The sequence below is a fragment of the Corvus hawaiiensis genome, chromosome 9, assembly GCF_020740725.1.
Source record: "Corvus hawaiiensis isolate bCorHaw1 chromosome 9, bCorHaw1.pri.cur, whole genome shotgun sequence".
NCBI classification, from domain to species: Eukaryota; Metazoa; Chordata; class Aves; order Passeriformes; family Corvidae; genus Corvus; species Corvus hawaiiensis.
The window spans coordinates 17,606,205-17,620,385 of NC_063221.1; the positions used below are offsets into that span (position 1 = coordinate 17,606,205).

Below are 14,181 nucleotides of genomic sequence, written 5' to 3' on the forward strand. Positions count from 1 at the left end.
CTGGTTTCAGTTATACATGTATAACCTGAGTAACATTTGAATTACAGGTGGGTTTTTTTGCAATAAACTTACTATGTTAATAGTAGGCTTAATAGTTACACGCAAAATGTGTTAGGAAACAAAGCACAAAATCAAACCTATCTGTTCTAGGAATTCTCATGTGACCATTTACTAAATAAATTTCAAACAGCAACATACCCCCAAGCAGTCAAAAGCATGTTTTTCTTTAAGAACACTGTGAGGCAAATATTCAAGACCTTTGTTAAACTATCGTTCATCTCTTGAAACTTTACTTTCAAATGAAGGACAATTCCAGATCAACCCAAACTATGAGAAGTTCCTAAGTCACATTTATATATAAATGTACTGGTCCCTCACAAGAGGCTAAGTCTCTCAAAAAAAAAAAAAAATCACCCCCATCTTATTAACAAGGAAAACGACTGACACCAACAAACAAGAGTCTTCAACGGTTTCATGCATGTTTGTTAGGAGCTCCTTCTCTGGATTACAAAGGTAATGCATGATTTGGTAGTATAAATCTCACCTTCCAGAAATCCAGTGAGATCCAGTGGGTAAAACAGGAACTGGGAGAAAAGCTGGGTGCCTATCTCCAGCTCTGTCACCTACTTGTTGTATGATCAGGGCAACTCACCGAACCCTGCTGCAACTTTATTTTTCTATCTGTAGAATGGGGATAATGATACTTATCCACCTTGATGGTAAGTACTTGATAATCTAAAGATGAAAGGCATTTGGTAAACGCTAGCAATATAATTCCATAGGGACCTATTTAAGGCCAGAACTTCACATTTTCAGTAGGATTATAAAAAGGTCAACAAATAAATCAAAGAAACTTATCTGCATTTTTTGCAGTGCATAGACACTTGGAAACTCTAAATGCCTTTTTCTAGGAAAAGAATAACAATTAAATATGTCCAGTAAGAAATATAGTTGTCACTAAAGGCTTGTTTTAAACTATTAATTAAGATCAAAAAAAGAAAAAGAAAAAAGCTCTTTAAATCATACCTGTTAAAGCTGCTGGTTTGGACAGTGTACTATACTGGTTTTGAGTAGATATTACACTTTGACGAGGACTTAATGTGGGTGAAGAGACTAATGAAAGCTCTTCTATAATAATACTGCTTTTGGGATGGTTTTTAGGAAGTTCATTCAATCTCTGTTCCAGTGAATACTTCAAGAGGTCCAGCTTCTGGCTTGATTCATTAAATCTTGCTTGTGCCTTTTTAAAATAAAAAGAAATTTGAAATAGTTCAGTTTTTTTTCCTTAAAGAACCTTTAAAACAAAATATCAGAAATTGTAATGACATAAATTACTTCTGAAAGTGCCTTTCTGTCGGTAACTTTCCCAGATCCAAGTAATTTCATCACATTTTTTGCACCTTCTGCTACAGCATACTCTATCCTAAAATGATGCCGTAATTCTTCCATTCGGAGTTCAAGAGGGCTTATCACAGGTTTTGCTGCGAAGAGATATAAACAAACAACCTTCATTGAAGATAACAACCAGGTTTAATTTCTTTAATATCAACCCCTTCTCCATATAAACAGAGAAGAAAAAGGAAAAAACCAGGAGAGATGCATATTTCGTAGTCCAAAGAGAAGCTTGAAATATGTCGTAAAAGTGACATTTTAAGCATCTGCATTTGAATGAAAAAATAACTGATCAAAGCCTCAATTCAATAAACAGCTCCTACTCCCTGAAGAGCTATAATTGCTAGAGGATGTGAGAAAAAGAATATGTCTTCAGGGAAGTTAAAGGGAATAAACCCAAATATCCCAAATATTCAACTGGCAAGGAGGTTTTGAGACTTCAACACTTGTCAACTACACTGTGAGCATTTATCTTTTAAACTGCTCTGTAGCCAAGTAGATCCCTGATCAGTTTCTGATAATCCCCCCGCTTCACTTGAAATCCCATGGAATCCGGCTTCTGCCAGCAGAGAAATGTAAGAGATTCCATACACTGCCTTTGCCAAATGGTCTGGGTTAACCATTCCAATGTCCACATGTTACAGCGCTTAGATATCCTAAACAGAATATTTCCTGGATATATTCATTTCTGTTTAAAGCCCTAAGAGTAGTAAAAACACAAAAAGGCATTTGAAAGCTCTTTCTAGCTTGAATTTCTTTTTCTTTTTAACAAATGATATACATAACCCATGTGCTAAAATGCGGTGTTAAGAAGTGGTGTGTAAAAACAGAGAAACCAAACACCTCTTACACCACAAAACAGAACACACACATACACATTTTTCATTATCTAGGATATATCCAGGCCCTGACTACAAGCACTGTCATACAACATCAATATTCAGAAATGCACACAAATAAAGTTCAATAGAGATATACCCATATGCCCATAAGTTTCTAGTACACTCATGCTATTAGAGCTCAGGGGTAGTTTTTTTGTTATTTGAAGATTTTCAATGAAATCCAAGTTTAAAAATACTTCAGAAATGCAGCATGAATATTTCAAGCCAGGTAATTTTAAAAACACTTTTTTTGATGTTTTAAATATAGTTGTTTAGCACTCAATCTAGCCTAAATACCTCCAAAACCAGGAAAAATTCTCCTCTGTCTGTGCTCCCACTAGGAATAATAAGGTCAATCTATTTAAGTATGACAAGCAGGCTTTGTACCGGCATCAGATTTTTTTTTGGCATCATAATACAAAGACTATATGCTTTAAAGAAAATCACTAATTATTAAGACAAAAGAAAGCATTCATGAAGGGAAAAGGTAGACCACAAAGTAAAAATGGACTGCATAAGGCATAAAAACGATGCTAAAGAGAGATTGTATTTCTCTTCATTACCACAAAGGTATTTTCCTTCCAATCAGATGCATCTGGCACCCCAATGCACACAAAGTTTTGCCTAGTCTCTGATTATTTTTGGTTCATGCAAGCTTTATCAAACACTCCTAATAGAAATTTATGGTAAGTCTGTGTGCATATGGGTATATATCTATATGGTATTCTGACATTAATGACTCGTATTTCCTTTCTACACCATCACCATTATCAAAAGCCAATTCATTGGTCTGGACTGCCTGAAGAATCTGCATCCTTATAACTTCTATTTTTGTCTTGCTGTCCTGAAGCATCTGCTGAGCTGTTGCAAGAAGTTTTCGATCCTATTAAAACAAACAGACAAGTTGAAATCATAAACTTCATGGAACAAGACACATTGAAAGTTTCAAAATACACATACTTAGGAACAAGAACTAAATCTGTGCATTTCCTTTGGTATAGCATTAGGCAAACTAACCACATTAGGATTTTAGTGGAAATTAAGTTAGGACAGAGGCATTGGTTGATTAAAGACTGTAAGCCTCTCCCAGGGAAACCGTATGTGTTTCAAGGTGAGTAAAGGAGGCATGATCTAGAAACATTACATGTGTAGATTAATGTTTTGTAAGCTGCTACTAAAGAAAGGAGAAGTTATTAAGTGCAAAATACCTCTGAAACTATGTAGAATGTCTCCAATTTTCTTTGAGTATGGTAGGAACTCTTGTAATAGACAAATTTGCTAGACTAAGCCCACATAAAAGTAATTGTACTATTTAATCTGAGCTGATTTCCAATAGTGAAATTAGAAATATGAAGTTGCTTACATAGCACATTATGTCTGCAGTACATTTTTCTGAACATATGAAAGCTGAAGATCTTTTGCATTAATAAATACGTAACAAACAAGGGTTACTTCATAAGCTGTTTCCTCAGCAACCTAAGTACTTTTTAATCTAAATAAACTAAGATAACCAAGTTTTGTTTTCAAAAGCAGTATCACAAGACGCCGTTTAGAAGAGAACATTCCTGAAGATGAGCTTTCATAAACCTCTATGGCTGCCATGTGGCTCACTCTCTGTGTTCTGGGAATTACCAGACAGCTTAAAGGTGATCTGACTTGCAAGTAAGAACAACAACACAAAAAAAGGTATAAGAAAATTTAAGGCGGTGTATTTGTCCTGTCCATGCAGTACCGATCAATCAGAGTAATTAACAGCAGTCAGTGCAGATGTGTACCACCCTTGTCATAGCCCAAAGCGCATTTTGGTTAACTCATTTTGTAGCCGCTCTATAACCTCACTAATAAGTTACTTTCCCATGGACATGGTTTATACTTGTATTTTTAATTTTATAATGAAGCTATCAATTATTTAAGAAGTTAATGAAATCAAATTCTTCTCTTGCCATAACCAAGACAAAGAACTGCACTAAAGCTCCCAGAGCTGGAAATACTGGCACCATGAAGCATACTGTAAAAAAAATCTGTATGCTGAGAAATTTACCTTCACAGAGCTCCTCTATGACCTTGCACCGAACGTATTACTCACTCAGATATTTTAATGCTGCCCTACATCTGCAGGGTAGATACACCAGGATCTACACATAAGAAGACTCTGGTTGCATGAAAAGAAATTGTGCCCCCTCTGCATACCATAGTGTCATAACTCTTGATTTTAAGTTTTAGTATTAATCAACATTTCAGAGAGATGAAAACCACTAGTTTTCATATTTTAAGATTCCATGTTACCTATCCAATTAATGATCACACTGACTTTCCTAAATCAATAGTTTCTCAAATACAGATGTAAAATTTTGAAATAATCACTGACTTTAGCAGAGTATAAGATTTAAGTAACAGATTGCAAGTCACTCTAGAATGCTGTATTAAACCTTATCCATGCATCACTCTGATGTATAAATATGCTGTAAGTGTTTCTTTGTCTGTATCTTCCCTTTTATCTTATTTTGGATCTTGCTGCTCTTGATTATTGCTCCTAGTCTCTTACTGGAATAGATTTGCTTGCTCAGGAGCAACATTAGCCCTTCAATGTGTAGAATGGAGGCAATCCAGCATTACAGAGATATCCTTATGTTTCAAAGAGACAGAAGATCCCATCTTCAGAATCAAAATGTATGTGCAATGCTCAGCAGCTCTTTTAGTGTTGGAGCCTGAATACAAAGTATTTCAATGCATCTTCTGAGTACAGAAGAAATGACACTGCCTGTAAAACTGATCTGCAAAGCTGTCATGGGATCTCAGAGAACCTACACACGACCAAGCAAAGATGATCGTTATCTCTGAAATGTTTAAGTCCAAATAGGTTGACCTGAATGTTACTGCAGCAAGTAAAGTACAAAGGGAAAAGCCTCCCATGAGATGATGGGCTTATTAACAGACTGCTTTTTCATTTTTAGAAAACAGATTACAACCTCCCTCCATTAAATTTAGGTCCGAAAATAATACAATGGATTTGAAATTAGATCATATAGTACACTTGTAGAAAGGTCACAAATGAGTCTAATATGTTTAAAGATGGTCCTATGACTACTTTTTAAAGAACTACTGGATAACTGGGACTGGATTAAAACTGGGGATTTTCTGCCCCTTCTGCCCATCCCATCCAGACACTTGGATTCTTTTAAGCTCTGCTTTTTAAAAACATAATCAGCATGCTCAAGCCTACAGTTCAAACTTGCCAAACTAACTCACTACTGAGCACAAAAAAAAAAAAAGAGAGAATGAATACCCACCATTTCCATCCTGTTTGTTGAAGTGGCTGGCAATGCTTTTGTGCTTTCCAGTTTGCTCTCTCCAGCCCAGTTACTATATACTCCCAATCTGGTAGGCTCATTTAAGCATTTACCAATTGCAAATACAAGATTCAATCATAAATTTTAATTACATGCCTCAATCTAAAGCAAACCAGAATTTATCTTCTCTACCTAGTCTGATCAAAGTCTCCTAACAATGTCTAATATTACAGCCTGAGTGTTTAGTTAAGTTTTTCAGCCTGTTATAAGGTGACTTACCAAGGGTTTATTAGAAACCTAATTTATGTATGTCTTTTGATCCATTTGGGTCAGCTGATTATTAGATTTAAGTGTACCTGATGTTAAGTACATGGCCCCAGAGGATGTAGACTCCAAGGGTTTTCAGGAGCTGAGGGACTGTGGTGGATGGACAGCATTCCCAGGACCTTAGTCATAATGTGCACTCCAGATATTTCTTCTATTTGCCCCCAGCTAGTACATTTACAGGTCACTTTCAGATAAGGCTACCTGGGACAGAAGGAACTTGATGGCACCTCTGGTCCATTGAGTCTAAACTCATTTTCTGGGAGAAAGCAATGCTCCCTGCTATCTTTTCAAGGTATAAGGAATTCATACAGTAGGCAGATACAAAATTATCTGCCTCTTCACCAACACCTAGCCCAAATTCAGTCAAAACCATGAAGTTCCTTTCCAACACTTTCTGGTTAAAATCAGTTATAAAGGGGAGCAATGTAATTCCCAGATGCCTACTCTTCAAGCCAAACACTTCCTTTTAGTAAGTTCACTGACCCAGGTAAGTGTTGGCTCAGCTAAGATCTTAAAACATTTCGATTTTACTACTGTCTGGACACAAAAACATCTAACCAAGCTACTCCATGCTATTTGTTAGAGCTACTCTTGTGTTTACTCTTAGTTTGGAAATTAATCTCCTTAATGATTTAGTAAAAGTAAATGGAAAGAACGGCTAATGAGTAGTGAATGAAAGGTGAAGGGGCAGGGAAGCAGAGGATCTTCCCCTCCCTTTTTTCTAATTTGAGAACTATGACCGCCTTATACTCAACAAAATGTGTTGTGGGGAGGGGTTTGTTAGTTTCTGGATTTGGTTTTGTTGACTTTTTTGATTTTGTTTTGTTTTCTTTCATTTAAAAGGTTTGGATATTTCACTTGAATTAAGGGATTCTTAGAGTATGTATTTTATTACACAGGAAAGAATATGTAATAAGTTGAACTCATTTAGAGGTTAGCAAACACTTTCCCTCTACCTCCTTGGAAAAATTCTGGCGCTATCGAGAGAGTGAGTGCAAGTACTTAAAATTCAGATATAAGAATAAGTGTGGCTTTATTTTTAATTTCACTTTATTCTATCAGTTGCTACTGCTAGATTACACTTTCATAAAGAAAAATTTCCATGTGTTTCTTATGTGTATGTATACCAATGCAGGTTATGATAACTCTATCAGAATACTACACACATCTTATTGAAGCATTTGGCACAGATCTTTTTACTGCTAACTAGAACTAGATGACCAGTTCAGAACATACTTGGCAATCCTGCCTTTTTTGAAATTATCATGCACATTAAAATGTTAAACTAATGGATCTACCTTTTTGAGTGGAGCTAGGAAAAACATCAGACACCAGTCAGTGTCCTACCAAGCTTTGCTGCTAAGTGAATCCCACATGGTCAAAGATTACTAGATGTACTAAATTTAGTAAGCCGGATTTATTATTTAGGTTGAGCTGCATCTGCACAAACTGATAAAACAATCACTTCAGTGGGTATCAAACCACAACAAAAAATTGTATAGTAATTTGTAGTAGATTTGATGTAACTATTTAACAAAAATATAGCCCAAACTAAAAATACTGAAATTGCATACTGTTTATACATTGTACAGTCACATTACAGCAATATGAAAATCCACAGTCATTTAATGATCTATAGGCATTCCAAAGCCTTACCTTTGAAGAGCCATTTGAGTACATCTGTATCATATTTTCTGCTCCCTGTTTTACCTTCAGTTCTATATCCAACTGCTTCTTTAAGGCCATCAATCTGTTGTTCGTAGAAAACCGAGGATCGCTATTTGGAGTATCAGGAGTGCTAGGGCAATCTGTGAATTAAAGGTGAGATATAAGTGTGCAGGAAAAAAAACAGGAAGAAAACACCCAAACCACTCCCCAAAACCCACCTTATACTCTATTCTATGAAGTTACAGATTAAACAGAATTGGAACATTGAGAATTAAAACTGACCCTCCTGTCCAGAGCTACTCTGCAACAGCACTGCAAATGCGCCTTAACATGAAAAGCCGCCCGAATGCCCTGTGACTCCTACACACGTCCTAATTCACATGAATCACTTCCGGGACTGGGCAAACAGGCAGGTTTGCAGCTAAGTCTATTTTTATTTCAAAGAAGACTTATTTCTTCTAGAATGTCTTGAGTCAATTAAAAATGCAGTTTTCCATTAAGCTTTCTTATACCCTTGATTTTTAATCTAAGTGTTTTAAAAGCAAACTTGGATAACAGTAGTAGATTCTAATGAGCACTGTCTGAATACAGCTCTTGAGTAGCACCTCATCAATTTCAGTGTGAATACTGCAGACAGTGTTTATGTCAAAATTAGGAACAGATAAAATAAGCCTTTTTCTTATTGTAAAGCTGAATGCTTTCTGCTCTGGAGTCGTAACAGAATTCTGAGACAACTGGATATATAGGTAGACAGATTATTGAACAACTGACTGATTTGTGGGAAGGATAAATCTTTTTCATTTGACAATATTACTGTGTTTGGGTCTCCATCTTGTTGGATTAATTTAATGGAATGCAAGTTAGTTTTATCAATGAAATTATAAAGTCCAACTCCTTAACTTTTCATAACCAGTCTATTATATAACTTCAATTTCAGCTCTTGCAACATGAACTGTTAGCAAACTGAAAAAGAAGTGGCCACTGGACTATTTCCAACACACCTGTCCTTAGAGCTAACTATCTTCCCTAACATTCCCAATGATTTTTCTTCCAACCTTTTGATAAAAGAGGACCAATTATTTCCACCGTAATAATTTTTAAAAATTTTTATTTCTTCTACCCCAACAACTGAGAGAACACCTTCTCTATGGACAAATGACACTGGTCTCCTGGAAGACAGTATTTACTCAATATGAACAGTAAAATCTTTTCCCCAATTGTAAAAATCCTCCTTGTATTAAAACTAGGATGAGGAACCAAGTTCCTGAAATCCTCAATTACCAGAAAACACGGCAGTGCACTAGTAACTTACAAATTTTTACTTATGAAGTGTCATGGGGAGATGTCTTATCTGCCATTTCATATATCTTCTGTAAAAGCTTCTGATAACTACTTTTGGAGATTTAATACATTTTGCTTCCAGGTTTGCTGGGTAATTTCCTCCTAAATTGCAATCTTTGCCAAGGCTACATACAGATTTCATGTAAGGGTTTTAATTTCCTCTGCTGCTAATTCACTCTTCACTTCAAGCCACTTCAACTCTCTTACTGCATCCTCACTACTTAAAGGTAGGACAGAAAATACCAGATGTTAAAAAAAACCCCCAAAAAACAAAACAAAACCAAACCCAACAAAAAACCACCACAAAAGAAAACACCAAAAAACTGCATTACTCCTCAGCTGTTTTGTCATTGATCCTCTCCGCAATGTTTAGGCTTGGTTCCCCTGTGGAACTGCACTTGAATAGCTTTACCTTAAATCTGTTATTAGTAAAACAAAGATTAACAAAATGCTTTCCTATCACTTATGTCTTCACTTTCAACTAATCCTCACCTAATAATCTATTCAAAATGAGAACAAACATGAACTTGAAAGTCACAGTGTCAAGTCTCCTTGTAAAGTAGATTCACCGTATAAATGAATATTTACCAACTTCAGATATATGATGCAAGCCTCTACCACTTAAAGATCCTGGCCCTCTGATGATCCCTGTGAAGACTGTGGTGCTCCTTAAGTCTGTTTTCACAGCTTTTGAAGATGTACACAAGCAGCCTTCCTTTGCATTAAAACAACACTCAAGTTGCAAGCTGAGGACTAATTAGAGATACCATGTTTCAGGCTGCCCAGGCAGCTGTTATTATCCGCCTTTGCATGTCTCTGCTGTGAAGGTGTAACCACATCACTTACCTAGGTCATCTCAAGAGTTGGTCTGTATTTGTGGGTGTAACCTACCCTCTACTACTTAGTTAAAATTGTTGTACTACATGCTTTGTTAGTAACTAACAGCAAAGGAAAATTTTCTGCAATATGGACTAATTGCAAGGAAGAAGTAATTTTTTGCCTTCAGGCATAATAGCTGCTCACCAAACTCCCAAATATGGAACAATATGTTTCTTAATATATCATGTTTTTAAGAAGAAAAAAAAAATTACCAATAGCTTCTCAGAGATGCTTTCCAAGGGACTCCTTCTACCATCCCCCCAACCACCCTCCCCATTACTACTCAGTAAGCAGCTCGAGGCAGCTTCTTATAGAATTCACATTAACTTTTAAATCAGCCAGACAAACCGGTTCTATTGCAGAAAGCACTGACAGTCTTAGCAGTGACACTACAAGCTACATTTGTATTAGCTGTTTCCTTCTCTTTGTTCTGTAAGGTTGTAATGACTTTGCATGGCTAGCTATCTCAGATTTATTTGTGTAAAGCACTATACAGACGGGGGTCAAATCTCTTCTGAAGGCATTTAGTTATCTTCATAGTACAAATAAGTAATAAATTCATCCAGGCAATTGAAATCAATGGGATTGATGTATATGGTTGAAGTTAAACAAGAGTTAAGTACTAATACCAAACTGGTATTTCACTCAAAGTAGGGACTGAGGAACAGAAGAGGTTCTCCAGTTTGCCCCATTTTTTGGTCAGTAAGGGCAGTACCAGACTTGCCGTTTTGGATACATTCAAGTACGGCTTTGCATCAGACAGCAAGGGCTTTGCTGGGGTACACGTTCGGGCTTCTAGGCCCAAATATTCTTGACAGTGAATATCAAGTGAAGTAATAGATGCATTTCAAGTGAACTTGACTTCAACAAGCAGGCATGCTATTATGCTGAAGAACTATGAATGCTTTTGCTTAACACTACTGAGTTTTTTGCAGCTTGTTAGCACACATCCAGGATGCTGGAAGAGCTGCAGTGCTGCTTCCCCAGCACCTGAAATACACTGTTTTCATAAAAATATACTCATCAGACCTAAAATAACTTAATAGGGATGGTTTAACTGATTTTTTTTTTAGTATTTGGATTACATGAGGACAATGGCAGTTTCCAGTCTGAAATGCTTATCTGAACTGCGATCTTTGCTCTTCTGAAAACCTTTTCAGTTTGAGTTTGTACGCACTCAACCAGCAAAACCTTCTTGCTTCTAAACTGCCTTTTACCATCACTGCCATCTAAATTATATTTATAAAGAGTAGTTATGTAACTCTACTCTTCTGAGACTGCTGCTCATTCCTTTGGGATCTCCTCCCCAGATGCTACATATGCTATTTCTTCAGTAAGCTCAGTGTGAAATCTAGGATCCCACATAACTTTCTGAATTTGGGTTCCCAGATGGTACTGCAGCATGCTGCTTAAGTACTCAATTAGCAGCAAGTACCCTTTGGTAAATAGTTAATTTTAATCTTATCTGAGGATATTTCATTGCTGTTAGCCTCATCAGTGTCATACCCAACAGAAATACCTGCAATGCATTTAGGCATTGCTGAAGGGAGGAAGAAAGATGCATTATCAGGCTATTCTCAGGGAGACAGAAGGGTGGATCAGCACGTGAACTAAGCCATCAGTAGGTCCAAGGCAGCAGTGGACATTCTGCACTCAGAAAACATCCAGTGCTGACCTCCTGGAAACTTCTGAGGTTCACTTGTTATTTCCATTAGGTAATAGCTAATTTTAGCTAAAAAAAAGTGTCAGGACATTGTTTCAAATTGCATCAATAATGTTACCCTACATTGAGGTTCCCAAAAGTTATCATGAAATTCTCATGGATATGAGCTTTGTACGTGGAGTCTGCTGTCTAAAACGTCACTACCTATACCAGTTTGGTTGCTACCCCTATCAGTTTCCATTAATTGGTCTTATGTGGACACTTTGGTGTCTAACAGGTTAACTTAGTCATTCACAAGAACAAAGAAATCCCCCAAACAGTCAGCTAATCATATTCTTAAACAAAACAATTTGTTTTCTTTGCAACACCTACAGCTAAATCTGATGTAAAGTGGATAGCTTCCATGCTAGTTAGGAGAACGGAAGAAAAGGCATGAACTTGTCTTTGAGTTTATTTTCTCCATGTTTTATCCAGTTTTATCAATTCGTTCAAAGGTTTTTCTATCATTGCACCTCTCTATCCACCTTAACTTCAGTTCTATGAAACAGACTAATTTCCCAATTTATAGGTTTTCTATGTATTAGCTATATGTCTAATTAAATCAGTAACTTGCTATATGTAAGCAATTTCAGTCTTAAACCTCCCAGAGTTATATTAGAAACCACCATCTGTACTGCTACTTTTTGCACAAACACAAAAATACCCATTTAATCTCTGCTACTGTGTAGAAGCATGTTTTCAAGACACAAACTTTCCTCATCTCTAAAATAGAAGTAATCATCCCCATGTGACACCTTACATCTCTCAGACTTTCAGCAGTAATGGTCACTAGGCTTGTTCTACTCATTTTATATTGCTGGATTCTGCTTCACTTTTGAGTGCTGACCTACGCATTTTTAAATTCCCCATCTTTGTATGACTAATACACTGCACAGCAAGGGCAGACTTGGGTACAAAGTCCCACTTCTAAAACAAGCTTAGATTCATCGGCAACCCCTATAAGGTAAAGTACACCTATGTTATGCTAAAAGTTGTTTCTGCATCACATACCCACTGTCAGATCTACCCTCACATGCAGTAATATAGCTGTTTGACTAAACTGCAAAGTTTAGTACCAATTCTTCAAATAATTGTGAGCTTTCAGCTCTAGGCAAACTACCATAAAAACATCTAAACTTGCTTGGAACAGAATGCTATTAAAACACATTTTTCTACATTAGATTTGTTAACACTACATTTAATGGTTTTAACATATATTGATTACACTGTGATGATTACAAAACAGTTACACTAAAAATTAGTGGCTTGTTAAAAAGTAATAGATGTTACTGCTTGATACCATAAGCAACAGAAAGAGTCACAACTGCCTGCGTAACACTTTTCAGCTCTAAATTAGGAGCACTTTACAAACATATGTTCACACCCACTTTTCAGATACAGGAACAAGGAAAGATTAAATGACTGTTCTGAGTTACCAAAATGATCTTTCAGCCAGTCAATGAAACAGTCAAAAAATCTTCAGAGTTCAGGCCTGACAAGTCAAAAGGATCAGCTCAATGAATCTCAATCCTGACTTTGCTCCTTAGAACCCAAAAAAACCTACACAATATATTCTGTTAGACAGGGAAAAGCACAGGGCTTTAATACTGAAAAGTATTAAAGTTCACAAAAAGAACACAGACCTTGACTGCCATAGCTCTTGAACCCTCTTTACCTTATTTTCAGCATTCATGATCTGTGGAGACGAAAAATTTCGCATATATTTCCTTCTCTCTTTTAAATAACTTGTTACTAAGTGACCAGAAGAAGGTCAAACACAAGCTAAAGTGAAAAGCAGCAACCACGATTAAAGATAACCTCTGGAAACAATGCACTTATTTGGGGAGCTCCCATATTCACCAGTAAATGGTTATTAAATTCACTGCATATTCTTGCAAACACAAGAATCCTCAAAGTGAGATATCTGTGACCTGTCCACATGGCAGCAACCTTTAGGGTTATGTATCTACATACTTCCTCAATATTCCTTAATATTATGTGTGTGTGTATATATATACACACAGGCACACATGCACAGTTGGCACATCATAATTTTTGTATTACCAATATCATTTTGCAAATGCCAAGCTCACTAATAACTTACTTCAAGCCCAAGATTTCAGTATTAAAAATCAGAATATCACCAAGACGACTTGCAGCCATTAGTCTCAAGACAGACAGAACATTTACTGATAGTGCTCCCCCTCCATGAACTACTGACCATGAATGAGGAAGGAGACAAGAACTTAAATTACAAGGTAAACAGTAAAAAAACCTCAAGCATTTCAACTTTGGAGGGTGGACGCTTGCAAATTTTTGATCTAAAAAGAGATATTAAAGATTGCATTTTTTTTTTCCTCAAGAACATTATGCAAAATATTCTATTAAAATGGGTCTTGCATAGGAATACCTGATGTGATATTTTGCAGAGAAGATTAAGATCTCATCAGAACTAGTAAGTATTTTCTTGCATATTTCCATGATTAAGACTATACGACCTATCTACCAATAACACCTAGAACAGAGTGGAATTTAAAAACACAGTCGTAAGAAGTTTAGCATGCATCAAAAGCATGTAGAAGCACCTAACATCAACCCTGATCTTTTATCCTTTGAATCTCTCCTGCATTTCCTGAGACACGCACATGACAATATTGCTCATTAACACATTATGATAAGGCTTTTAAAACTGCTACACTTG

At 36.4% G+C, this 14,181-nt stretch overlaps 1 protein-coding gene across 4 annotated transcripts in view; it reads right to left on the reverse strand.

The window, feature by feature from the left end:
- Positions 1 to 14,181, reverse strand: part of PKN2 (protein kinase N2) — a 55,431-nt gene that overhangs the window by 15,387 nt on the left and 25,863 nt on the right. For 2 of the 4 annotated variants that reach the window (XM_048312866.1, XM_048312867.1), the window contains exons 3-6: positions 7,547 to 7,698; positions 3,039 to 3,156; positions 1,336 to 1,481; positions 1,027 to 1,240 (exon numbers count right to left, since the gene is read on the reverse strand). In XM_048312866.1, the coding sequence (XP_048168823.1) occupies positions 1,027 to 1,240; positions 1,336 to 1,481; positions 3,039 to 3,156; positions 7,547 to 7,698 (630 nt within the window). Of the gene's footprint in view, positions 1 to 1,026; positions 1,241 to 1,335; positions 1,482 to 3,038; positions 3,157 to 7,546; positions 7,699 to 7,776; positions 7,799 to 7,840; positions 7,902 to 14,181 lie in introns of those variants that run through there. The other 2 variants (XM_048312869.1, XM_048312868.1) reach the window with 2 other exon arrangements.